Source organism: Aspergillus fumigatus, chromosome 4 (assembly GCF_000002655.1).
Source record: "Aspergillus fumigatus Af293 chromosome 4, whole genome shotgun sequence".
NCBI lineage: Eukaryota > Fungi > Ascomycota > Eurotiomycetes > Eurotiales > Aspergillaceae > Aspergillus > Aspergillus fumigatus.
In genome coordinates, this window is record NC_007197.1 from 1990782 (window position 1) to 2014780 (window position 23999).

At 51.4% G+C, this 23999-nt stretch overlaps 5 protein-coding genes and 2 non-coding genes across 7 annotated transcripts; 6 read left to right on the forward strand and 1 right to left on the reverse strand.

The window, feature by feature from the left end:
• The first annotated feature begins 151 nt into the window (after positions 1–151).
• Positions 152–3649, forward strand: AFUA_4G07670 (uncharacterized protein). The gene is made up of 4 exons (XM_077804594.1): positions 152–1019; positions 1140–1679; positions 1743–1859; positions 1924–3649. Exons 1-4 carry the CDS (start codon positions 587–589, stop codon positions 3237–3239), a joined length of 2406 nt encoding a protein of 801 aa, XP_077660740.1. The 5' UTR covers positions 152–586; the 3' UTR covers positions 3240–3649.
• Positions 3650–4004: 355 nt separating this feature from the next.
• On the forward strand, positions 4005–6353 carry insA (INSIG family protein). Its single transcript, XM_746964.2, has 2 exons — positions 4005–5321; positions 5409–6353. Exons 1-2 carry the CDS (start codon positions 4638–4640, stop codon positions 5775–5777), a joined length of 1053 nt encoding a protein of 350 aa, XP_752057.1. The 5' UTR covers positions 4005–4637; the 3' UTR covers positions 5778–6353.
• On the reverse strand, positions 6141–6357 carry AFUA_4G07685. The gene has a single exon (XR_013344505.1). It is a non-coding gene; the product is annotated as an uncharacterized ncRNA (non-coding RNA).
• A 286-nt stretch (positions 6358–6643) lies between these two features.
• AFUA_4G07690 (phosphoribosylaminoimidazolecarboxamide formyltransferase/IMP cyclohydrolase) lies at positions 6644–9338 on the forward strand. The gene is made up of 5 exons (XM_746963.2): positions 6644–6821; positions 6978–7022; positions 7195–7321; positions 7387–8872; positions 8935–9338. Exons 2-5 carry the CDS (start codon positions 7004–7006, stop codon positions 9088–9090), a joined length of 1788 nt encoding a protein of 595 aa, XP_752056.1. The 5' UTR covers positions 6644–6821; positions 6978–7003; the 3' UTR covers positions 9091–9338.
• Positions 9339–10192: 854 nt separating this feature from the next.
• On the forward strand, positions 10193–10265 carry tT(AGU)3. Its single transcript has one exon. It is a non-coding gene (tRNA).
• A 1213-nt stretch (positions 10266–11478) lies between these two features.
• AFUA_4G07700 (uncharacterized protein) lies at positions 11479–18419 on the forward strand. Its single transcript, XM_077804595.1, has 6 exons — positions 11479–12034; positions 12113–12133; positions 12265–12291; positions 12371–12742; positions 12814–17037; positions 17098–18419. Exons 1-6 carry the CDS (start codon positions 11996–11998, stop codon positions 17452–17454), a joined length of 5040 nt encoding a protein of 1679 aa, XP_077660741.1. The 5' UTR covers positions 11479–11995; the 3' UTR covers positions 17455–18419.
• Positions 18420–19283: 864 nt separating this feature from the next.
• AFUA_4G07710 (pyruvate carboxylase) lies at positions 19284–23951 on the forward strand. Its single transcript, XM_746961.2, has 2 exons — positions 19284–23563; positions 23627–23951. The coding sequence occupies exons 1-2, from the start codon at positions 20090–20092 to the stop codon at positions 23732–23734; spliced, it is 3582 nt and encodes a 1193-aa protein (XP_752054.1). The 5' UTR covers positions 19284–20089; the 3' UTR covers positions 23735–23951.
• Positions 23952–23999: the final 48 nt, after the last annotated feature.

Below are 23999 nucleotides of genomic sequence, written 5' to 3' on the forward strand. Positions count from 1 at the left end.
GAGTAATTTCGTTTTGAATATTCTGATCATTGGATGGAAGTATATTACTTACAGCCATCAAGAGCTTATATCAAATACATCTCATTGCGAGGTAATAAGGGAGGAAAGAATGATTAGAGAACAGTACCTAGTAGTTGGTTGGGTAGTATGACCTCTGTATACCAAAGCTGCGGCAAGGCAAAAGATCCGGAAAGGAAGCCAGAAAAATATCGGCACCAGAACACCCACAACGCTCCTTTTGCCTTTGCTCGAACCACTTTCTTTTCTCTTCATCCAACACCAGAGTCCATCTTCGTCTATATTTATCAACATCGCATCCAGCTCTCATCTTCATTTTGTTCTCTCATTCTTCCTTGACTCTAGGTATAAACTTGTGGCATCATTTCCTCCCCTTTAAATAGGTACACGCTTCGCGGTCCTCGATAACTCAAGCCTGACAGCGTGTGGCGGAAACCCCCCCCCCTTTTCCCCTGGGGCACGAAGCAACAATCCACAAGTACGGACCACTCGCGAGAGTGGATAATTTCTACATTGATAATCACCTACCTCGCGAGAAATTGCTGAATTGACGGGGGTCCCTTCGGAGATGGCCGACGTCGAAAGCAACGTCGCAGACGAGTCGTTTGCGCAGTCCGAAACCCAGGACGAGCAGCCTTCGCACAGTACAGTCAGCGCGACGGTTGGCATCAGGCGTCAGGCGAATGGCACCATTGGCTCCGTCTACTCAGGAAACAAAATCAGGCATCTGAAAAAGGAAGATGGTATGCCACTCTGGCGCAAGGACATCCAGTACCAGTTTCTCAAATTGGTCTTCGAGGACAAGACTCCAGTGTTCACTCGCTGGTCCGATGGCAAGAAGGGCTTGGATTTTGCGGATATTTACATTGATGCGATGGCGAGGAGCAGTAAGACGAGCAAGATACTTAAGGACAAACTGCAGAGCGATAAGCAAGCCGCCATTAATATGGCGATGGTTTGTCTGCTTGTTAACTTTGGGAGGATGAATACCACTTTGAACTGTATGGTTTTGCCTTTCTTTTTGTCTCTTCACTCAGCGCTCTTCGCGATCTCATTCCTTTCTAAATCCTCCCTTAAACTTGTGCCATTGGATCTCGAGACTGACTTGGAGACAAATTCAGTTTTCCCCGAAATGCGCGCTCAACTACGGACTTATCACTCTATTCCTTCCCTGCAGGCACACCAAGACCCCAACGCATACAAGCAGCTTCAGGATGCTCCTCGTCTCAAGTCGATCCTCAAGGGTGCATCAGAGGATGTTGACCAGCCAAATACGCTCGAGAAGATCAAACGCCATCCCATCCCTCGGACTAATCCGGTGCATCTCATCTTTGTCCTCGCACAGTACGCTCCCAAGGTGTCCGAGTTACACTTCTTCCCTCCCCGCGATTTCTTCGACTTGGTCATGAGATCCACGCTCAGCAGTAAGAGCCGTGCAAGAGCCTTCTTATGGTTGATGTGGTGGTATTTGGAGAGTGATTACTCCCGTGAAGCCGCCCTCAACAACCCATTCGGCCCGGGCCAGGATGGTGAAGGAACCGAGGGCCTGCCAATCAAAGTGCCCAGCTTCGAGAGCCTCACGGAAGAGCAGGCAAACGAGGAAAACGTGGATACGCCCTCGGAAATCGAATACGGAGAAACAAAACGCTTGGAGCGTAAACGTATGTTCATGCGACTGTCAACTTATTTTCTGCATTTCGGTGCATGGGCTGACGTTGTCCTAGGCATTCTAGAAGAGGACGAGCCATTACCCAGGCCGCCAAAGCGTCCACGAAAGGGTAATTCAGACCAGCTCCCTTGGCGACCTCCCTTGGATGGGGGCCCAGGAGAAGGTCCTGCGTGTAAGTTCAGTGCAATGCTCCAGCACGTGGTGTCATGTGTTAACCAAGGTTATCTATGATATAGACGACGCGTATTATGGAACCAATCCTATGCGGCCGCCTTCCAAGCGTCCAGCGGATCCAGATGAAGGCTATCTGACGCCTACTCAATCATCGCGTTCTGAGTCCAAACGACCCAAGCGGGAGTCGTCTCTTAACCGCTCGGTCGGTCAGCAGCGACTGATTTTGAAGACTAAGATGGAGCAGACCCCCGACGCGTCCTCGCCGGCGCCTCCAGGTTCAGGTCATCCGATTCTGAATAGATTCGTGACCGAATCCACAATCGGTCAGCCTCCCTCAGCTCGCCGCCCTCGACCACTTACACAGCACCAGCTGGCTGTCGAACAGAATCGGCGCCAGCGTATCGATTATCTTCTGGCAAAGCGTAAAAACGAGGCTTACCGAATTTTACGAGCGAAGAGAGAAAGCGAAATCCCGTTCGCACGCTACGGTCGCTTGTTGCAATCTCTTCCGGAAGGTTACGACACTGAGGACGAGGAGGTCTCACGGGGAAAGGGTGGCTTGATCCCTCACCACGAGGAAGAAGAAGACTTTGGAGAATCCGCGGGCTACTTCTTGTCTGTGATCCGTAAGGCCGCCAGAAGGCTTGACCGCTGGGACTATGAAAACGCGAATGGTCCGAAGAGAGACCGCAAGAAAGAGAGAGAGGAGCGCCAGAAAGCCAGGCAGAACGGCTATGCCATGGATGCCCTTGACCTGAGTGGGCGAGCCTCGATGTCCGCTCGTAGCAGAGCCCGCGCCGCGCGCAATGCGAGACGCAAGCTCGCCGAAGCAGAGGCTGGTGCTTCTGGTGCTACGGCCGGCGAGGCCTCCAAGGGGCAAACTGCCTCATCCGCTCGCTCCAAGAGCAGCCGAAGTCGCCCTAGTCGCGTTGCTGGAGCGGCCTCTTCCGATGTGGCTGGCAAGGATGATCTCGACGTTCCCTCACAAAACCAGGAACTCTCGCCGCTGCCTCCTTCCATTCGTCTGGCCGATGATGACGCCGATCTCGACGGCGAAGGCCTTGACGATCTGGATCGCGAACTGCTAGGTGAAGGGAGCGGGGATGAGGATGACGTTGCGGATCGCGACGACCGATCCCCGCGCCCAGCAGAGCCTGGTTACGAGGATAGTTTCATTGGTGGTGATGCAGATGACGACGCGGAAGCGTTGACATCCGACGATGAAGTTGACGACGAGGAGGATCTCGACGACGGAGATGGTGGAGTCGATGTGGACGAAAACTCATCGACTTTCGATGGCGGAAATGGATACGCTGCCAGCGAGACCTCTTCTGTTGCAGGTGATACTACTGCTGTCCTAGACGATGGCAAAGTCTAGTAGAAACACCGCTTTCATGATTGGGTCTCTTCTTGGAACGCTCTCACAAGTCGCACTAGACGTTTCATATTTTAGCACTCTGTTTCTTACTTTGTCTTCCTCATTGCCCATTTTCCAAAATTATTAATGTGTCCTTGACCATGTGACCATGTCCACTTATTACCATAGCAGAGTACAGTAGCCACATACGATTATGAGTGCCCAGAGCGGACTTGTGCTCAGGACTCAATTCCGCTGCATAAGCTGCAAAATATTGTTTTCTGATCATCAGTCAAAGTTCGGTATGAATAAACGTCAAACAACGGCGACCGATAAGACCGATAACTGCGGCGTCGGACTTAAGATGGACATCATCCAGACATTTCAGACCCGATCGAACGTTGTTATTGGGCAGTCCAAGGGCTGTGGTGCAACTCAAGTGGAGAGATGGCTGCTGCTGCAGAGCAGCCTTGGAGCTGTCGAGTGCGATCCATGTATCACTTTGTATCATTTTCAATTTCAGTTACAGTATGAGCATCGTAGAAAGTCCCACGGGAAAATGAAACAGCATAGGTAGACTTTGTGGAGGGGAACCCTGGATGGTTGAGAGGTTACCATACAATAATGTCGTCTATTGACTCAAGAATGACCATTACTATTGACATGTGAACGCATCCGCCGCCTCCTTCATCGTTGTCCTGTGTCCTACGAACGCTCAACAAAAATTCTCGGATCTGCTCACAGCACAAACATCCGCACTCATCTACTGCACTCGTTTGTCAATGTGTTTATCTTTATGTCAGGTTACACTAACATATAAACGTGTCACCTTGATTCTTATAGAATTTCAGCCAGAACTGTAGTATACTGGTCCTCCTTCCATTGTTTGTGTGCCCCAGAGGTCCGCCGATCACAGGGAATCTTGCCGCCAAATTGCACCTGCAAGTTGTGCTCCACTCCAGCTCTTGGACGACTCGGCTCTCAGTCGTCTTCATCTCCTCAGTTTAAACCCTCCGCTAAGTGGGCGACTGCGCTGGAATTGCTACGGAAGTACTCCATACAGCTACAGCAGCTTCCGGTCTGTCGCTGCACGCCTGACAGGTCCTTGACCTCTTTCTCCTTTTTTTCCCCTTCTCTGGGTGTCTCCCCACCCAGTACCTTGCCACCATCAGGCTGGCTATTTACTTTAGTGCTGGGATCACATTCACTTACAGGGGAGCGTTCGTTTCATCCTTCATCATCCTAGCATTGGTCTATTTTCGGCGATATAAACACGGAGGATTCTCAGTTACGAACTTCACCTCATCTGTCGATACTGTATTGAACTCATATTTGGATTTGGGAGACCGCAACTACCTGATTGTTTATTTCTGTCCTGTTACGAAGCATACCATATCCTTATTCAGCAGATCGCACATCATGGCTGATAAACCCGCCATCCTTCAACCTCGTCCGCGGCGAGTGTTCGACCTTACGCCTGCTTCGAACGAATCGTCCGAATCTCCTACTCCCGCGGAGCCCGCCAATTCTGATCTGCTCAATCCCAAGGAGGCCGCTTCGAGCAGCGTAAGCCGCACTGCTTCTATCATGAATCTGACATCGTCTACCCTTTATGGCATTTATTCTCCGACCGCATTCGAAGGCGAGGGACAAACACCTATCTCGGAGAGTCCACCAATCATTAAACCGTCTCCTGACACGCCGGTTCGCCAGTCACTTCAGAGAACTCGGTCGCGCCTCAGTCATGGGCTATTCCGTGGAGTTATTCTGCCTCAGGTGTTCCGAAGCGTGCTTCTCTTTGGTTTCGGAGTGGCCTATGGGGTTATCACAGTTCATTTACATGAGAATCACTGGATTACGCCGGTGAAATTGGAGAATATTCGCTACTACGACTCTTGGCAATACCTGGGTTTGTGGGGTCTGGCTGGAGTGGCTCTGGGAAATGTTCTTCCCTGGCTGGATTCTTTTGCTGGAGAGTGGAATACGGATCGTTCCCAGACCGTCAAAGGGCAGGAGAACAATCGTCTCCGCGAAGATCGTACTCCTGCTTGGGTTATAGTGGCTCGGAGTGTTGGGGCCTTTGTTGGAATTGCGTTTGCTCTGGTAAGCTATCTCAATTCTTCTGTTTTTCTGATCACTCGCATCTATCTATCTAAAGGCTTGTAACGCTGACTGGGCTCTGTTGCACAGAGGAGACTTCCCTGGGAATCAACAACTCAGGCGTCTGCCACTCTTGCTCTAGTCAACCCTGTGCTGTGGTATCTCATTGACCGCACAAAGGCAGGCTTCCTTTTGTCGACCGTGGTGGGACTAGCCGGAACAGGTGTGGTGCTGGGGCTCAAGCCGGAGTTGGTCCCAGCGTCCGCAGACACTCCTGCGACTACCATTCCTCTGTTGAATGGCACTGTCCTGGAATATGGGCTGCCGACGGGCCTCACACAAGAGGGTGTTTCGGTCCGCATATGGCTCGCAAGTGTTCTCTTCTGCGCCTGCGTCTGCTTTGGCAACGTCGGCCGACAACTTGCCATTGGAGGAACAGGCAGAGATCGACTCGGTTAATGGAGTCCCTGTCAACGCCCTTTTGAGTTCTTCTTTTTTTTTTGTTTCTTGTCCATTTCGTGTTCGTTTCTATGTTGCTAGGTTTTGGGTTGATCGGCGCAAGGTAGCTTCCTTCAACAGGTTACCATCGATAGATAGGTCTCTTAGCATAGAATAACTTCATGATAGGACAATGGAATGATCCTGATCACGAAGCCTTAAGCTCGGAGGCCGAAGCTTTGGGTATGATCTTACGGGCTTACGGACTTTGCCATGTCAACGATGTCATTGGCGACGCCTCCAGCTACTCGAGGTGCCGTGTCCCCGACCACTTCGACAACACACGACTAGACACCATACACTTCGTCCAGATTCTACAAAAGGCTGTAGAGCCAATCATTGCAGTCCCTTCCACCGAGCTCGCCATTAGACGAGATCAAGTCAGACACTGCACCCAAGATCGACACTTTGCGGATATCCCACAATCCCTCTCCATTCTATATGACGATTTCCGTACTTCATCGGCCTATCTCTCCCGTAGAGGAGGATAATCCTCGTAGGAACGCTTTTGAAAGAATGTTGTTATTTGCGTTGTTCATGAAGAGGAAAAAGAAGAAAAGAAAAAGGAAAGAAGTTTTTCAACAGAGCGAGTTTTGTGTTCCGTTTGAGATTTTGGTGGTCTGTGCTGTGTCATGTGATTTTGAAGAAGCTCAAGTGCAGTGCATAATTATGTAAACCCTCATCACATTGCTATGTGATTATCATGTGACAGCTCTGGCTCAGGGGATCCATTCTTTGAAATTACATTACACCTGACGGTGAATTACCAGATGGTGAATGGATGTGGGGTGGTTATTTGAGAAATCATCTGTAATGATACAAACAGTCCGAGAGCGGCGATGATCCTCAGGGAGGAAAGAGAGGATCATGGCTGACCCCGCGGTGGGATGAGCAGAGATAGAAAAGCTGTCGATAGATAATCGTTGCAGATACCTCTTATACCTGTGATTGACAGTGAGACTGGTGACGCTTATCTTCATTCTACCCAGACTGTGATATTCTCAGGTAAGAATAAGAATAATAGAATTATCGCCCTCAGGACCCAACTCAATTGACTTCAAGCGGGGCTCCTCGTCTTGATTGTCGTTGAACTTTTTCCCATACTCCAACCACCCTTCCAGATTTTCGTCGGTGCTCGATTCTGACTCTGTTGTGTCCCAGTGTCCATCGCTGTCAAGTGTCTCACGATGTCTCAACAAAAGTCAGGTATGTTTTATCTATTGTATTCTTCTCTTCTTCCCCTCACTCGGAGCTTGGGTCTGTTCCTCGCCAAGTCGTGCTGGCCGGTTGCTTCCCCACTCTGAGTTTTGTTACTCTTGTAGAATTGAAATGAGCATTAAACTGACTCAATGTTGTACACTTTTTTTTCTATGAACAGCTATCCTCTCCGTCTATGACAAGACTGGCCTTCTGGACCTGGCCAAGGGTCTGGTCAAGCACAATGTCCGTCTGCTCGCATCTGGCGGTACCGCCAGAATGATCCGTGAAGCTGGGTTCCCGGTCGAGTGAGTCACCACCTCCCCCCATTTGCTCGCAGTCATGGTTACTGACATGGTGCTTCAATCGTTAGGGATGTTTCGGCTATCACTCACGCCCCTGAGATGCTCGGTGGCCGTGTCAAGACCCTCCACCCCGCTGTCCACGGTGGTATTCTTGCTCGCGACATCGAGTCCGACGAGAAGGATCTGGCCGACCAGAATATTTCCAAAGTTGACTTCGTTGTCTGCAACCTTTACCCCTTCAAGGAGACCGTCAACAAGGTCAACGTTACCATTGCTGAGGCCGTTGAGGAGATTGACATCGGCGGTGTAACCCTTCTGCGCGCTGCTGCCAAGAACCATGCTCGTGTCACCATCCTCTCAGACCCCCAGGACTACCCCGAGTTTCTGAAGGAGCTGGAAGCTGGAGAGATCTCCGAGACCAGCCGGAAGCAGTACGCCCTCAAGGCCTTTGAACACACTGCGGACTACGATACTGCCATCTCGGGCTTCTTCCGCAAGCAGTATGCTGGCAATGGCGAACAGTACTTGCCTCTGCGCTACGGCGCCAACCCTCACCAGAAGCCTGCCTCTGCTTACATGCTCCATGGCAAGCTCCCCTTCAAGGCTCTTAACGGATCCCCGGGCTACATCAACCTACTCGATGCCCTTAACGCCTGGGCTCTGGTCAAGGAGCTCAAGCAGGCTCTCGGCTACCCCGCCGCAGCCAGCTTCAAGCACGTCTCTCCTGCAGGTGCTGCCGTCGGTGTCCCTCTGAGCGAGAAGGAGCGCAAGGTCTACATGGTCGATGACATTGCCGGTATCGAGACTTCTGGACTTGCCCAGGCTTATGCTCGTGCCCGTGGAGCGGACCGCATGTCCAGTTTCGGGGATCTACTTGCTCTCAGCGACGTCTGTGATGTCCCCACTGCCAAGATTATTTCCCGCGAGGTTTCCGACGGTGTGATCGCCGCTGGTTACACCCCTGAGGCGCTGGAGATCCTCTCTAAGAAGAAGGGTGGCAAATACCTTGTCCTGCAGATGGACGAGAACTACGTCCCCGCTTCCGAGGAGACTCGCACTATATATGGTGTTCAGCTCAGCCAACAGCGCAACGATGTTGTCATCTCCCCTCAGAAGACTTTCAACACCATCATCACTCCTAAGGACTTGAAGGCCCTTCCCGACTCTGCTCTGCGGGATCTCACTGTGGCCACTATTGCTCTGAAGTACACTCAGTCCAACTCGGTTTGCTACGCCCTGAACGGCCAGGTCATCGGTCTGGGTGCTGGTCAGCAGAGCCGTATCCACTGCACTCGTTTGGCCGGTGACAAGGCAGACAACTGGTGGATGCGCTTCCACGACCGTGTGCTGAACATCAAGTGGAAGGCCGGCACCAAGCGTGCTGACAAGAGCAACGCGATTGACCTTCTCTGCTCTGGACAGACCCCCCGTAACGAAGTCGAGAAGGCCGAGTACGAGCGCGTCTTCGAGGAAGTCCCTGCTCCTTTCACCCAAGAGGAGCGTGACAGCTGGCTGTCCAAGATGGGGGAGGTTGCCGTCTCGTCCGATGCTTTCGTAAGTGATTTGACCACTCTATTTCGCGTTTTTGTAGCTTGTACTGATGCAGAATCAAACAGTTCCCCTTCATCGACAACGTGTTCCGTGCAGCTCGTTCGGGTGCCAAGTACATCGCTGCCCCCAGCGGTAGCCAGAACGACGGCCCCGTCTTTGAGACGGCCGAGAAGCTTGGTATCGTCTTCGTCGAACAGGGCACCCGTCTGTTCCACCACTAGGTGTAAGGAGTTTACTACTGTCTTAGTAGGCGATGATACCGCAGTGATGTTTGCGTAGTCTTGTGATGACCCTATAAGTATTACCATCTTCAGGCCTCCAAGAGAGTCATGCCAAAAGTGCTTGATGTCTTTGATGTGATTATGGGATGTGTTGGCGTTGTGAATAGCGCCTTAACGAACAGAACTTGTATAGATTCAACTCAGTGCCATTTTATTCATGTTTATACTTTCTGGGATGTTGTAGCTGTGTAATAAACCAACGTCAGAGGCACTGTCTGCATCATAGTGTCCAGCACAGGACATTGCAAGAAAGGTGCCAGACAATTAAAAGTTGGTAGAATACAGTCGGCGCGCGTCATTCGCTATACCCCTACCTTCATGGCTGATTGCTTTGGGGTTTGCAACGAGGTCCGTGCCGTTCTGTGACAACTACATCCGCAGGTCTCTGGTCGTACTTGTTCCATTCAATGGGCTCGAAAAAGGCAGACTATCAGGTCTCGATTAGCTGCTGAGGCTATTTGAGTGTGTTCCTGCTGTCCATCTAACTTATTAAGACGGTGTGAGTACGTTCTTCTTCGGGGGGGTGGGGGGAGGGGGCGTGTTTTTTTCGCTCATGCTGTCCCTGTAAGTTGGGTTTGATATCAGTGTTTGTGGACTTGTGGTATATGTAACTATGCAACCCCGCATGCTTTCTTTTGCACCTCGATGATGTTGTTGATAACTGCGCCTTGCTGTTGATAATAAGCTGGTAGAACATGCGAGACAACCGCTAGTTGGGTACATTGTAAATGGTGTTGTGCTTTACTGACAACGTTTTGGCAGAAATATACTTGAGATCGGCTCAAGCAGGCCATGGTTATAAGAACCAATAACAACCCACATGAACAAGGGATGATCCAACACTTTATTTAGCTCCGCACCTACGAGAGTATCAATCGAGTGGAATGCCAAATGGGAACCATCCGGTGTGAAAGGTCGAAGAACGTGTATGGAATCGGGTGGTAGTGATATACAAGACGCAAGTGGATGCGGCATGGAGATGTAATAGGGCACAGCGCAAGTCTCATATTTAGCAAAGTGAGCTGTGTACTAATATCTACCAGCTCGCATAGCTCAGTTGGTAGAGCGCATGACTAGTAATCATGAGGTCAGCGGTTCAAATCCGCTTGTGAGCACTCTTTTTGTCACTATTTTTTCCCTTTTATTTGAATAATTACAGCACCCGGACGATTTCCGCAACCCTTTTCTGTCTATGTCCGTGCTTTATGTAGGTATGCAATGAGCATAGCAGAAGCTTATGGGTTGCAGAGGTCTAAAGTTGCACTGTTGGGGAATAACGACTGATGCAGGCACATATGTATGCAAGAAGATTGGACAGCCTTCCCGCACTACCAACAAAGATCAACCACACATGTCCTGCATTAGCTGCACAGTGGCCCGCCCCTGGTTTGTCTCAAAAGCCACAACAACCTGTCCTTGGAGCAATCGGAAGTCCGACCCAGGGGCAAGAACACCCACATCGAGGTACGGTAGGTTTGCAAATGCTGCTCGGTTGTATATAGCTAGGAATACTACTACCTGTTTCCTGCTACGCGATATCTCTTGTCTTCATCCACAAATAGCTCAAAGGAGCATTTCCTGACTCCAATAATGACAACAATGGTCCTTGTTTCTCCATGACTCCGAGATTGCATATACGTTCTGATATGTTGCCGTCGACCTAGATAGTACTGATCGTTGCAAATCATCATTAGAGCTGGTGGGGGATTTGCAGCATCTCAATCCGAACGAATATAAGGGAAGGGCTAGAAATAGTAGATCAATAATATCTTGTTGTGTTCACTGGTCAATGCCTCCGTGGCCATAGATGATCGTGGTTATCGCGATCCTCGTCTTGCATGACTTGATATCAGGTATAAAATTGACAGTACCAGGTCATACTTTAGTCAACGCACATGCTCTGGAGGTGGAAATTGACAGCTTGTCTTTCCCTTCCCGTATTCTCTGGGCATGTGGACATGGATGAGATAGTCATTGAGACATTCTAGACAGGAGTATGGGGGTTGTTACTTGCCATGTGTGAGTGTCTTGAACGATCTAATGGAATGACGGGGTGCTGCGAATGAGCATTTCCACCAGTAAAGAAGATTCGACCCGTCCTTTAAGTCACGCACCCCAGGAGTCCATTCTAGCTTGAGATTGGAATCTGATCAATTTGTCTCACCCGAGCCTGCTTAGTGAAGTACTATTGCTATTACCATCTTTGACTCAGCTCAGCTCAGATGGAGGTCTACCTGGCAGGCGGTAGTGAATCAAAATGGAGATATCAAACACTACCTTACTCAAAGAAACCCTAACACCTGTCACTTAAAATAGGACTCAGGCCATCCACGTGCCTATGAGCCTCACTGTCACCTATCTATGGGAGCTCAATCAAGATTCAAGACATTGAAAATGGGAAAAAAAGCAAACACAAACCCTCAATTGAATACTTCTACCAATGCCTAATAATATCTCAGGAGACCAGACATCTCATTCAATTTTCATCATTAGTTCCATACACTTTTCTCATTCGCCTCACCTTCATCCTCATTGCTTGACTGTGCAGGTACCGTTTGGAGCTTACCCCTTTGCACGTGACGACCCCATAAGCGACACCTCACCAACGACAACAGCGTCGGCCTCCTGAGGTCACTTCCCGCTTTCTCCAGTTGCTAATCCACCTACATATCCCTCCCTTACTCATCTCACTTCCTCTAATTCCTTACCTTTACTTTCTTTCTTTTCCCCGTCTTTAGCTTCAATTCGCCGTTATCCAATTCAGTTTTTTCACCTCGAGCTTAGTTGATTTCTTTTCAGCGGCGTTTCGTTGGGCGGGTAAGGTCGTCTTACGGCCTTGGTAAATATGGCTCCTCTTCCCATCAAGTTCACGGAGCTCATCAATGTATTTCCCCCTCTCTCACGTGTTGATTCAATTTCGCTCATTGACGGAGAGTGCTAATGTGTGGTTCATCTACTGTAGCTGACAACTGCTGAAATTGCTGTATGTTCTACCATCCCATGCTGCCTGATGCTATCCGCAGGTGAACTAGGGTGTCGCATGCCGGCACGCCGGACGCGCCTCTCTTTACCTATAAATCTTGTGAATATCTGCTTACATCTCGTTTATTCTAGCCACAATCGATTGGCTTCAACTCATGTGTAAGTACAGCTTGGAGGCGCACCTCGAAAACAGGGATCTGACCCGGAGCTTGCTAACGGCGTTGTCGTTGCTGGATAGACTTTAGAATCGGATCATTTCGTTTGCGTGAGACAAAAACTCAATGAAGATGACAAGCCCCAAGTCATTATCGTCAACCTCAAAAACAACAATGAAACTATCAAGCGGCCGATCAATGCGGACAGTGCGATTATGCACTGGTCCAGAAACATCATCGCCCTCAGAGCTCAGGGTCGAACAATTCAGATCTTCGACCTTTCCGCAAAGCAGAAGCTCAAGTCTGCTGTCATGAATGAAGATGTTGTCTACTGGAAGTGGTTCAGTGAAACGAGTCTAGGTTTGGTCACCGACGCATCGGTCTACCACTGGGACGTTTTTGATCCAACCCAGAACCAGCCTCTCAAAATTTTTGACAGACTTCCAAACCTGAGTGTAAGTGTGGCGGAGATCAACAAGTCCAACGCATTGCTCGACTCATAGTAACTGACAATCGCCGTTGCCAGGGTTGCCAAATTATTAACTACCGTGTCAATGACGACGAGAAGTGGATGGTCGTGGTCGGTATCAGCCAACAGCAGGGACGTGTTGTGGGTTCAATGCAGCTGTATTCCAAAGATCGCGGGATTTCTCAATTTATTGAAGGACATGCAGCAGCTTTTGCTTCGATCAGAGTCGAAGGCTCTCCTTTGGAGCACAAGCTGTTCACCTTCGCAGTTCGTACTCAGACCGGCGCGAAACTGCAGATCGCCGAGATCGATCACCAGGAGCCGAATCCGCGCTTCCAGAAAAAGGCCGTGGAAGTGTACTTCCCGCAAGAAGCAGTTAATGATTTCCCGGTCGCTATGCAAGTCTCCAGAAAGTACGACATCGTTTACCTCGTTACCAAGTATGGCTTCATTCATCTTTACGACCTGGAAACCGGGACATGTATCTTCATGAACCGTATCTCCAGCGAAACAATTTTCACTACGGCCCCCGACTCAGAATCTACAGGCCTGGTCGGTGTCAACCGCAAAGGCCAAGTCCTGTCGGTCAGCGTTGATGAGGGAACTATTATCCAGTACCTGATGGAGAACCCTGCCATGTCTGGACTTGCGGTGAAGCTCGCGTCAAAGGCTGGCCTTCCTGGAGCGGATCACCTCTACCAGCAGCAGTTCGATAACTTGCTGGCGCAGGGCAATTATTCTGAAGCTGCCAAGATCGCTGCCAACTCTCCCCGGGGCTTCCTTCGTACACCCGAGACTATTAACCGTTTCAAAAATGCGCCTCAAACTGGCCAACAGATGTCTGTCATCCTACAATACTTCGGTATGCTCTTGGACAAGGGATCCCTCAACAAGTATGAGAGTGTTGAGCTTGTGCGCCCTGTCCTGCAACAGAACAGGAAGCACCTGCTGGAAAAATGGATGCGTGAGAATAAGCTGGAAGCCTCCGAGGAACTCGGAGATATCGTCCGACCATACGACATGAACATGGCTTTGGCCATCTATCTGCAAGCTAATGTACCTCACAAGGTCATTGCCGGGTTTGCTGAGACTGGTCAATTTGACAAGATCCTCACCTATTCGAAGCAAGTTGGATACCAGCCGGATTACACTCAACTTCTGCAGCACATTGTCCGCGTCAACCCCGAGAAGGGTGCCGAATTCGCTGCTCAGCTGGCTAATGAGGAAAGTGGCGCACTCATTGATCTTGACCGCGTCGTGGACGTGTTCCTGTCACAGAACATGATTCAGCAGGCAACCTCGTTCTTGCTCGATGCTCTCAAGGACAATAGGCCCGAGCACGGCCACCTGCAGACACGGTTGCTTGAGATGAACCTCGTCAACGCTCCCCAGGTTGCAGACGCAATCCTTGGTAACGAGATATTCACCCACTATGATCGTCCTAGAATCTCCCAGCTTTGCGAGAATGCCGGCCTCATCCAACGTGCTTTGGAAAATACTGATGACCCTGCGGTGATCAAGCGGAACATTGTCCGTACTGACAAGCTGAACCCTGAATGGCTCATGAACTACTTTGGCCGCCTTTCCGTGGAACAGACCCTTGACTGCATGGACACCATGTTAGAGGTGAACATCCGCCAGAACTTGCAGGCTGTTGTTCAGATTGCGACCAAGTTCTCGGACCTCCTTGGACCCGGTCAACTCATCAGCCTTTTCGAGAAGTACCGCACCGCTGAGGGTCTCTACTACTATCTCGGAAGCATCGTCAACCTCAGCGAGGACCCCGAAGTTCATTTCAAGTATATCGAGGCTGCTACTGCCATGGGCCAGATCACCGAGGTCGAGCGCATCTGCCGCGAGAGCAACTACTACAACCCCGAGAAGGTCAAGAATTTCCTGAAAGAAGCCAAGCTGACCGAGCAGCTTCCCCTCATCATCGTTTGCGACCGTTTCAACTTCATCCACGATTTGGTTCTCTACCTATACCAGAACCAACAATATAAGTCAATCGAGGTCTATGTGCAGCGTGTCAACCCTTCTCGCACTCCGGCCGTCGTTGGAGGCTTGCTGGATGTTGATTGTGATGAAGCTATCATCAAGAACCTTCTGTCGACCGTTGAGCCCTCTGTTATTCCCATTGATGAGCTCGTCTCCGAGGTTGAAACAAGAAACAGATTGAAGTTGCTCTTACCTTTCCTCGAGGCCACTCTGGCGACTGGCAATCAGCAACAGGCCGTCTACAATGCTCTTGCCAAGATTTACATCGACAGCAACAACAACCCCGAGAAGTTCCTTAAGGAGAACGACATGTATGACACGTTGACCGTCGGTAAATACTGCGAGAAGCGTGATCCGAACCTGGCCTACATTGCATACAGGAAAGGACAAAATGACCTGGAGCTTATCAACATTACCAATGAGAATGCCATGTACCGGGCCCAAGCTCGTTACCTTGTTGAGCGTGCCGATCCTGAGATTTGGTCGTTCGTCTTGAGCGAGAATAATTTGCACCGCCGTCCCCTTGTCGATCAGGTCATCGCAACAGCAGTCCCTGAATCGACTGAACCTGACAAAGTCTCAGTTGCCGTCAAGGCGTTCCTCGATGCAGATCTTCCTGGCGAGCTTATTGAGCTCCTGGAAAAGATCATTCTCGAGCCCTCGCCCTTCAGCGACAATGGTAGCTTGCAAAACCTTCTGATGCTGACGGCAGCTAAGGCCGACAAGGGACGTCTGATGGAGTACATTCATCAGCTCAATGAGTTCAGCGCTGATGAGATTGCCGAAATGTGTATCTCCGTCGGGCTGTACGAAGAAGCGTTCGAGATCTATAAGAAGGTCAACAACTACATCGCTGCCGTCAATGTTCTTGTTGAGAACATTGTCAGCATTGACCGTGCTCAAGAATTTGCCGAGCGCGTGGAGTTGCCAGATGTGTGGAGCAAAGTTGCAAAGGCACAGCTTGATGGTCTCCGCGTGTCTGACTCGATCGAATCGTACATCCGCGCCAATGATCCCTCGAATTACCTCGAGGTCATCGAGATTGCCACTCACGCCGGCAAGGACGAGGAGCTTGTCAAATATCTCAAGATGGCTCGCAAGACATTGCGGGAGCCAGCCATTGACACCGCCCTTGCTTTTTGCTATGCTCGCCTTGACCAACTACCGGAGCTCGAGGACTTCCTACGTACCACCAACGTGGCCGACGTCGAAACGTCTGGTGACAAGGCCTATGCTGAAGGCTACCACCAGGCAGCCAAGATCTTCTATACGAGCATCTCCAACTGGGCCAAGCTTGCTACCACCCTGGTGCACTTGGAAGACTATCAGGCTGCAGTCGAATGTGCACGGAAGGCCAACAGTGTCAAGGTTTGGAAGGAAGTCAACCAGGCCTGTGTGGACAAGAAGGAGTTCCGTCTCGCGCAGATTTGCGGTCTCAACCTCATTGTGCATGCCGAGGAGCTGCAGGATCTTGTGCGCCAATACGAGCGCAACGGCTACTTCGACGAGTTGATCAGTGTTCTCGAAGCTGGTCTGGGACTGGAGAGGGCGCACATGGGCATGTTCACCGAGCTTGGCATTGCTCTGTCCAAGTACCACCCTGACCGGGTCATGGAGCACCTCAAGCTGTTCTGGTCTCGCATCAATATCCCCAAGATGATTCGCGCATGTGAGGAAGCAAATCTCTGGCCAGAGCTAGTGTTCTTGTATTGTCACTACGACGAGTGGGACAACGCCGCTTTGGCAATGATGGAGCGTGCCGCGGATGCTTGGGAGCACCATTCATTCAAGGATATCATTGTGAAGGTTGCCAACCTGGAGATCTACTATCGTGCTCTGAACTTCTATCTGCAGGAGCAGCCTCTGCTTCTTACGGATCTACTCCAGGTCTTGACTCCTCGGATCGATGTAAACCGTGTTGTACGCATTTTCCAGAGCTCCGACAACATTCCTCTTATCAAGCCGTTCCTCTTGAACGTCCAGTCTCAGAACAAGAGGGCCGTCAATGATGCCATCAACGACCTCTTGATCGAGGAGGAGGATTACAAGACTCTACGTGACTCGGTGGACAACTATGATAACTTTGATGCGGTACAGCTGGCGCAGCGTCTTGAGAAGCATGACCTCATCTTCTTCCGACAGATTGCGGCGAACATCTACCGTAACAACAAGCGCTGGGAGAAATCAATTTCGCTTTCCAAGCAGGACAAGCTGTACAAGGATGCCATTGAGACCGCGGCGATTTCTGGCAAGTCGGACGTGGTCGAGGAGCTTCTTCGCTACGTATGTTTATCCCTCATCGATCTCTTTTTCTCACCCTGACAATTCGCTGACTGTGTCTAGTTTGTCGACATTGGCAGCCGCGAGTGCTACGTCGGCATGCTGTATGCCTGCTACGATCTCATCCGCCCCGATGTCATCCTGGAGATGTCTTGGCGTCACGGTCTTCATGATTTCACCATGCCCTACATGATCAACTTCCTCTGCGAGCAGACACGTACGATCGAGATGCTGAAGAAGGACAATGAGGAACGCAAGGCGCGGGAGGCGTCGCATAAGAAGGAAGAAGACAACACACCAATCCTGGGAGGCTCACGGCTCATGCTGACCCAAGGGCCGGCGACGCCTGCCCCTGTACCGATGGCATACGGACAGGCTAATGGCATCACCCCGCAAGCGACTGGCTTCCGCCCGTTCTAGCTGACGTTTTTTCATCAATATATGCACCGGGAGAGGGCCAGCTGGTGGGCTCGTGATATACATGGCTGGGTATCTCGTTCGCGATGTGACTTTTTACTCATTATCCCTGATGGCATTGCATTTCTTTCTCTTATCTCTTCGTACCAATGTATTCGATAGGCTCTGAACATTTGTACCTTTTGTCTTTCCCCCAGGTGAATAAATTAGTATCTTTCACGGCATGAACGGTAATGCGCCATGGCTGCCGGTCTATTGATTGCGGCAGTCATTAGTCTACATTCTGTAAGGTGTCCCTGTCGATGAGTAGTAGAACAAGCTGATGATCGGTTGAAAGGAAGTACCAGGGAGATAGATTAGCCCGGACGATTCGGGGCAAGGAACTTTTTTTTTTTCCCTTGTAGCATGGCGATTTGTGAATAGGCCGACGAGGCAAACGAGATGCAGCATGCGAAAAAGGGTGGATTGTGCAGCTGAAGATAAAACTATTTGACCGTGATGCTCCATATAGGTGTCATGATGGGGGTGACAGAGCAAGGATAAGATCATCGCTGCATTTCGGTGCCGGGCAGTTTTGGTGTGGGAATTTAGGAGAGTACGACGTACGTACGGAGATACGTGGGTTCTAATGTGCATTGCTGACCGCAGTAAGATAGAATTAGTTACCCGGTGTGCAGAGCACTGTGTAGTGGTAGAGTGATCAAGCCAGTCCTGTGTCCATTGTTACATAGCCAGTTTCTGTCTACTACTCCGTATCTCAACGCTACTGGCCTCATAAATGCAGTTACTAGGTAGTTGTCCCACAAAGGATTGTGTACAGAGTACTCCGTAGATAGAAGTCAGATGACCTCACGGAAAGGTCCATCTTGTCCTGTCTTGTCGCTATGACCATGGTCAAATGAGATTTCTGCCAGGGTCAAAGTCTAGACCGTTTGTAAACAGAGTTTTATAGTGAATTGCTGACTTGCAAGACCGTGCCTGTGCCAGTAGATGGAATTGGAGCAATCTTACTCTGGTCCGTTGATCGGTCGGGGCATTCCAGTCCGAGGGTGTTTGAACAGGTAAGGACCAGTCGGGTTGCAGACGATGGACGTTTCTTGCCCTCTGTCTATCTAACCAGAATCGGTCATTCTAGTTGATAGACTAGACGGGCGTGACGTGATTGCACGGAGTTTGTTGTCCGGCAATGCTGCCGATCAGACCCAGAGCCAGCGCGTAGCGCCGTTTACCTACGGAGATTACGAGAAAGGATGTGGGATTGTGGGTATGGGTAGGGCCATTATCCTGGAAACTTGCGATCCCTATCCCAGGATAGGAACGATCTAACTGTTCTAGAAATGATGCTATTGGGAAAGTAGTTCCTCGCAATTCAGATGGTTTGATTGATTGATTATCTACCGAGGGCCCGAGGTTGTAGGAGTCGACGTACCTGAATGACCCGATTCTTTCTCGATCGTCGATATTTTAGAATATGACGTGAAGCCTTGTGGATGTCCCTTAGCTTGGAGGTTATTATTGCCATTTCCCGAGCATCTTCACCTTCTTGATCGTGCAAAGGGAATCGTTTTTCGATGTGGAAGTCAATACTCCAAAGTAGACAGATCCATGATGAACGACCAAATCAACTAATTAACCAAGATTTCATCCACCAATGGCTCGGTCGAGCGGATAATTTTGCTTACTGAATGTCGATAGATAGTCCAGTATCTGATTTTCAGTAGAGTAAAACGATTTGTACAACAATTTGTACAAAGGGGAAAAAACCTACGGGGCCGTCCATGGGATCCCCCGCTGCCCGGTGTACCGGTGAGCTAAATCCACGACTTCCAAGCGGTCGATCAGAGTAGCATTTGTGAAATCATTCTTTTTGTATCGAGATACTCGATAGTTCTGCACCATCAGGATGAAGATAGGTTTCCAGATGATAGATGGACGTCGTTTGATCAGTAGTGTCCGTACTCCGTAGTACTCTCTACTTGTATTCTCACTATTGGCCTCAGGCAGTACAGAGATCCTTCTTATCACGGTCCAAATCCCGCTCCTCGTTATCAACAACATTTTCCCATCACCGTCGCTTCTCATCCTCCATCCAGTATCCCCTGTTGCTGTTCTTGATCGATTCATCGCAATTCATCTCTGCATCAATTCTTACAAGCTCCAATTACATCCCCATTCGACCATTGCCTCGCCTATTCCACCCGTGGAGTCGTTCCAACCTTTCCCGCCCTTCCTGTTCTGGCCGCTCAATCCCCTCCGCTGCCGAAACCGGTCCTTTTTCTTGCTTCTTGTGCTGCCCCGCGGGAAGCTTCCTTTTGCTCTCCTCCTCTTCCACCAAGGTGACTCATTATTTTCCTACTTATTCCTCTTATTTTTACTTCCCGACTTGCCCTCGCTCGCAACGGCGCTCTCAATTTTGCAAATTCCCCCGGATTTTTAACCTTCTTCATCTTCTCCCGGGCCTCACTTGTTGAACCTTCCGTTACGCTTTCCATCATCCCCCTTCCCCTCCCCCCCCTTTGACTCGCTCTCCCATCTTCCACAACTACTGATCGCTGTTGCCATCAGCAGCAGCAGCGGCAAATAGCTGGCCAGCTGATTGAATCACTTTCCTCTCGCATCCATCACACAATTGCCGACCATGGCTGCTGCCTTTCGCCAGCCCGAGGAGGCGGTCGATGACACCCACTTCATCGATGATCATCATGAGCACCACAGAGACTCGGTCCACCGCCGGCTACGTGCCAACTCTGCCATCATGCAATTTCAAAAGATCCTTGTCGCCAACCGTGGTGAAATTCCCATCCGTATCTTCCGTACCGCCCACGAACTTTCTCTCCAGACAGTCGCCATCTACTCGTATGAGGATCGTCTGTCCATGCACCGCCAGAAGGCCGACGAGGCCTACATGATCGGTCATCGCGGTCAATATACCCCCGTTGCGGCCTACTTGGCCATTGATGAGATCGTCAAGATTGCTCAGGAGCATGGTGTGCACCTGATTCACCCCGGTTACGGCTTCTTGTCTGAGAACGCCGAGTTTGCTCGCAAGGTCGAGAATGCTGGTATTGTCTTTGTGGGCCCCACCCCGGAGACCATCGAAGCCCTCGGCGACAAGGTCTCTGCCCGTCAATTGGCCATCAAGTGCGGCGTCCCCGTGGTCCCCGGTACTCCTGGTCCAGTGGAGCGCTACGAGGAGGTCAAGGCCTTCACCGACACCTATGGCTTCCCCATCATCATCAAGGCTGCCTTCGGCGGTGGTGGCCGTGGTATGCGTGTCGTCCGCGATCAGGCCGATCTGCGGGACGCCTTTGAGCGTGCTACCTCCGAGGCCCGCTCTGCGTTTGGTAACGGCACCGTCTTCGTCGAGCGTTTCCTCGACCGCCCCAAGCACATCGAAGTCCAGCTTCTCGGTGACAACCACGGTAACGTCATCCACCTGTTCGAGCGTGACTGCTCCGTTCAGCGCCGTCACCAGAAGGTCGTTGAGATCGCCCCCGCCAAGGATCTGCCGAACGATGTGCGCGACCGCATTTTGGCGGATGCGGTGAAGCTGGCCAAGACGGTCAACTACCGCAACGCCGGTACCGCCGAGTTCCTGGTTGACCAGCAGAACCGCTACTACTTCATCGAAATCAACCCTCGTATTCAGGTCGAGCACACCATCACCGAGGAAATCACCGGCATCGATATTGTCGCTGCTCAGATCCAAATCGCTGCCGGTGCCACGCTGGAGCAGTTGGGCCTGACCCAGGACCGCATCTCCACCCGCGGTTTCGCCATCCAGTGCCGTATCACCACCGAAGACCCGGCTAACGGCTTCAGACCCGATACTGGAAAGATCGAAGTCTACCGTTCCGCTGGTGGAAACGGCGTTCGTTTGGACGGTGGCAACGGTTTCGCGGGTGCCATCATCTCCCCTCACTACGACTCCATGCTGGTCAAGTGTACCTGCCGTGGTTCCACATACGAGATTGCGCGCCGCAAGGTCGTGCGTGCCCTGGTCGAATTCCGTATTCGCGGTGTCAAGACCAACATTCCGTTCCTCACCTCACTGCTGAGCCACCCCACCTTCATTGATGGCACGTGCTGGACCACCTTCATCGATGACACTCCCGAGCTGTTCGCTCTTATCGGCAGCCAGAACCGTGCCCAGAAACTTCTTGCCTACTTGGGTGATGTCGCCGTTAACGGCAGCAGCATCAAGGGCCAGATCGGTGAGCCTAAGCTCAAGGGCGAGATCATCAAGCCTACCCTGCTGGACGATGCCGGTAAGCCGATTGACGTGAGCGTTCCCTGCGCCCAGGGTTGGAAGCAGATCATCGACCGTGAAGGTCCCGCGGCTTTTGCCAAGGCTGTCCGTGCCAACAAGGGTTGCTTGATTATGGACACCACCTGGCGTGATGCCCACCAGTCGCTGTTGGCTACTCGTGTCCGCACGATCGATCTGCTGAACATCGCCAAGGAAACCAGTCACGCGTACGCCAACGCTTACAGTTTGGAATGCTGGGGTGGTGCCACTTTCGATGTCGCCATGCGCTTCCTCTACGAGGATCCCTGGGACCGTCTGCGCAAGCTGCGCAAGGCCGTGCCCAACATTCCCTTCCAGATGCTGCTCCGCGGTGCCAACGGGGTCGCCTACTCGTCTCTTCCCGACAACGCCATTTACCACTTCTGCAAGCAGGCCAAGAAGTGCGGTGTCGACATCTTCCGTGTTTTCGATGCGCTCAACGACGTCGACCAGCTCGAGGTCGGTATCAAGGCTGTGCAGGCCGCCGAGGGTGTCGTCGAGGCCACCATCTGCTACAGCGGAGACATGCTGAACCCCAAGAAGAAGTACAACCTCGAGTATTACCTGGCGTTGGTGGACAAGATTGTCAAGCTCAACCCCCACATTCTTGGTATCAAGGATATGGCCGGTGTGTTGAAGCCCCAGGCCGCGCGCCTGCTGGTTGGCTCCATCCGTGAGCGCTACCCCGACCTTCCCATCCACGTCCACACCCACGACTCTGCCGGTACTGGTGTGGCCTCCATGGTTGCCTGCGCTCAGGCCGGCGCTGACGCCGTCGACGCCGCCACCGACAGCATGTCCGGTATGACGTCTCAGCCCAGCGTTGGTGCTATCCTTGCTTCTCTCGAGGGCACCGAGCACGACCCCAAGCTCAATCTGGCCCACGTTCGTGCCATTGACTCCTATTGGCAGCAGCTGCGCTTGCTGTACTCGCCGTTCGAGGCTGGTCTGACCGGCCCTGACCCTGAGGTCTACGAGCACGAAATTCCCGGTGGTCAGCTGACCAACCTCCTCTTCCAGGCCAGTCAGCTCGGCCTGGGTCAGCAGTGGGCCGAGACCAAGAAGGCATATGAGTCGGCCAACGACCTGCTCGGCGACATTGTCAAGGTCACCCCCACCTCCAAGGTTGTCGGTGACTTGGCTCAGTTCATGGTCTCCAACAAGCTGACTCCCGAGGACGTTGTCGCCCGTGCTGGCGAGCTGGACTTCCCCGGCTCTGTCCTTGAATTCCTCGAGGGTCTCATGGGCCAGCCCTTCGGTGGCTTCCCCGAGCCTCTGCGATCCAAGGCTCTGCGTGGCCGCCGCAAGCTCGACAAGCGCCCCGGTCTCTACCTGGAGCCTCTGGACCTGGCCAAGATCAAGAACCAGATTCGGGAGAAGTATGGCTCCGCCACTGAGTACGACGTGGCCAGTTACGCCATGTACCCCAAGGTCTTTGAGGACTACAAGAAGTTCGTGCAGAAGTTTGGTGATCTCTCCATCCTGCCTACCCGCTACTTCCTGGCCAAGCCCGAGATCGGCGAGGAATTCCACGTAGAGCTGGAGCAGGGTAAGGTCCTGATCCTCAAGTTGCTGGCTATCGGCCCCCTGTCCGAGCAGACCGGTCAGCGTGAGGTCTTCTACGAGGTCAATGGTGAGGTCCGTCAGGTCACCGTCGACGACAACAAGGCCTCTGTCGATAACACCGCCCGCCCCAAGGCCGACATTGGCGACAGCAGCCAAATCGGTGCTCCCATGAGCGGTGTCGTCGTTGAAATCCGTGTCCACGAAGGCTCGGAGGTCAAGAAGGGTGACCCCGTTGCCGTTCTGAGCGCCATGAAGATGGTGAGTTTCCATTATTTGCGCGCAAAGTTCACTATGTCAAACAAAAGCTAATGGAATTACTAGGAAATGGTTATCTCTGCTCCTCACAGCGGAAAGGTCTCTGGCCTGCTCGTCAAGGAAGGCGATTCCGTTGATGGCCAGGACCTCATTTGTAAGATCGCCAAGGCATAGAGCTGGCAAGAGGCCCCAAAAAGCGAAATTACAAAAGAATGAGGTTGTATTGTCTTGTATACAGGACGCGTACACGGCTTATTTATATGGAGATATGAAAATGGGAATGGCTTTTGATGTCTGCTTCGAGCGTTTGATATCTGGGTTGGGGTTTATTGTCGGTTGTTTCTAATACCTGTCAAGGAATCTATTTCCGAGCACAATCAAGGTGCTATTTCAAAGTCTATAAATTGATTACATACGTAGTTGCCATCTCGAATGCATC

Coding starts and splice junctions, on each gene's coding strand:
- AFUA_4G07670 (XM_077804594.1), top strand. CDS start 587: ATGGCCGACGTCGAAAGCAACGTCGCAGACGAGTCGTTTGCGCAGTCC. Junction 1,020..1,139: donor GATGAATACCACTTTGAACT/GTATGGTTTTGC, acceptor AGACAAATTCAG/TTTTCCCCGAAATGCGCGCT. Junction 1,680..1,742: donor AAAACGCTTGGAGCGTAAAC/GTATGTTCATGC, acceptor ACGTTGTCCTAG/GCATTCTAGAAGAGGACGAG.
- insA (XM_746964.2), top strand. CDS start 4,638: ATGGCTGATAAACCCGCCATCCTTCAACCTCGTCCGCGGCGAGTGTTC. Junction 5,322..5,408: donor TTGGAATTGCGTTTGCTCTG/GTAAGCTATCTC, acceptor TCTGTTGCACAG/AGGAGACTTCCCTGGGAATC.
- AFUA_4G07690 (XM_746963.2), top strand. Junction 7,322..7,386: donor GAAGCTGGGTTCCCGGTCGA/GTGAGTCACCAC, acceptor TTCAATCGTTAG/GGATGTTTCGGCTATCACTC. Junction 8,873..8,934: donor CCGTCTCGTCCGATGCTTTC/GTAAGTGATTTG, acceptor AGAATCAAACAG/TTCCCCTTCATCGACAACGT.
- AFUA_4G07700 (XM_077804595.1), top strand. CDS start 11,996: ATGGCTCCTCTTCCCATCAAGTTCACGGAGCTCATCAAT. Junction 12,292..12,370: donor CGATTGGCTTCAACTCATGT/GTAAGTACAGCT, acceptor GTTGCTGGATAG/ACTTTAGAATCGGATCATTT. Junction 12,743..12,813: donor ACAGACTTCCAAACCTGAGT/GTAAGTGTGGCG, acceptor CGCCGTTGCCAG/GGTTGCCAAATTATTAACTA.
- AFUA_4G07710 (XM_746961.2), top strand. CDS start 20,090: ATGGCTGCTGCCTTTCGCCAGCCCGAGGAGGCGGTCGATGACACCCAC. Junction 23,564..23,626: donor TTCTGAGCGCCATGAAGATG/GTGAGTTTCCAT, acceptor TGGAATTACTAG/GAAATGGTTATCTCTGCTCC.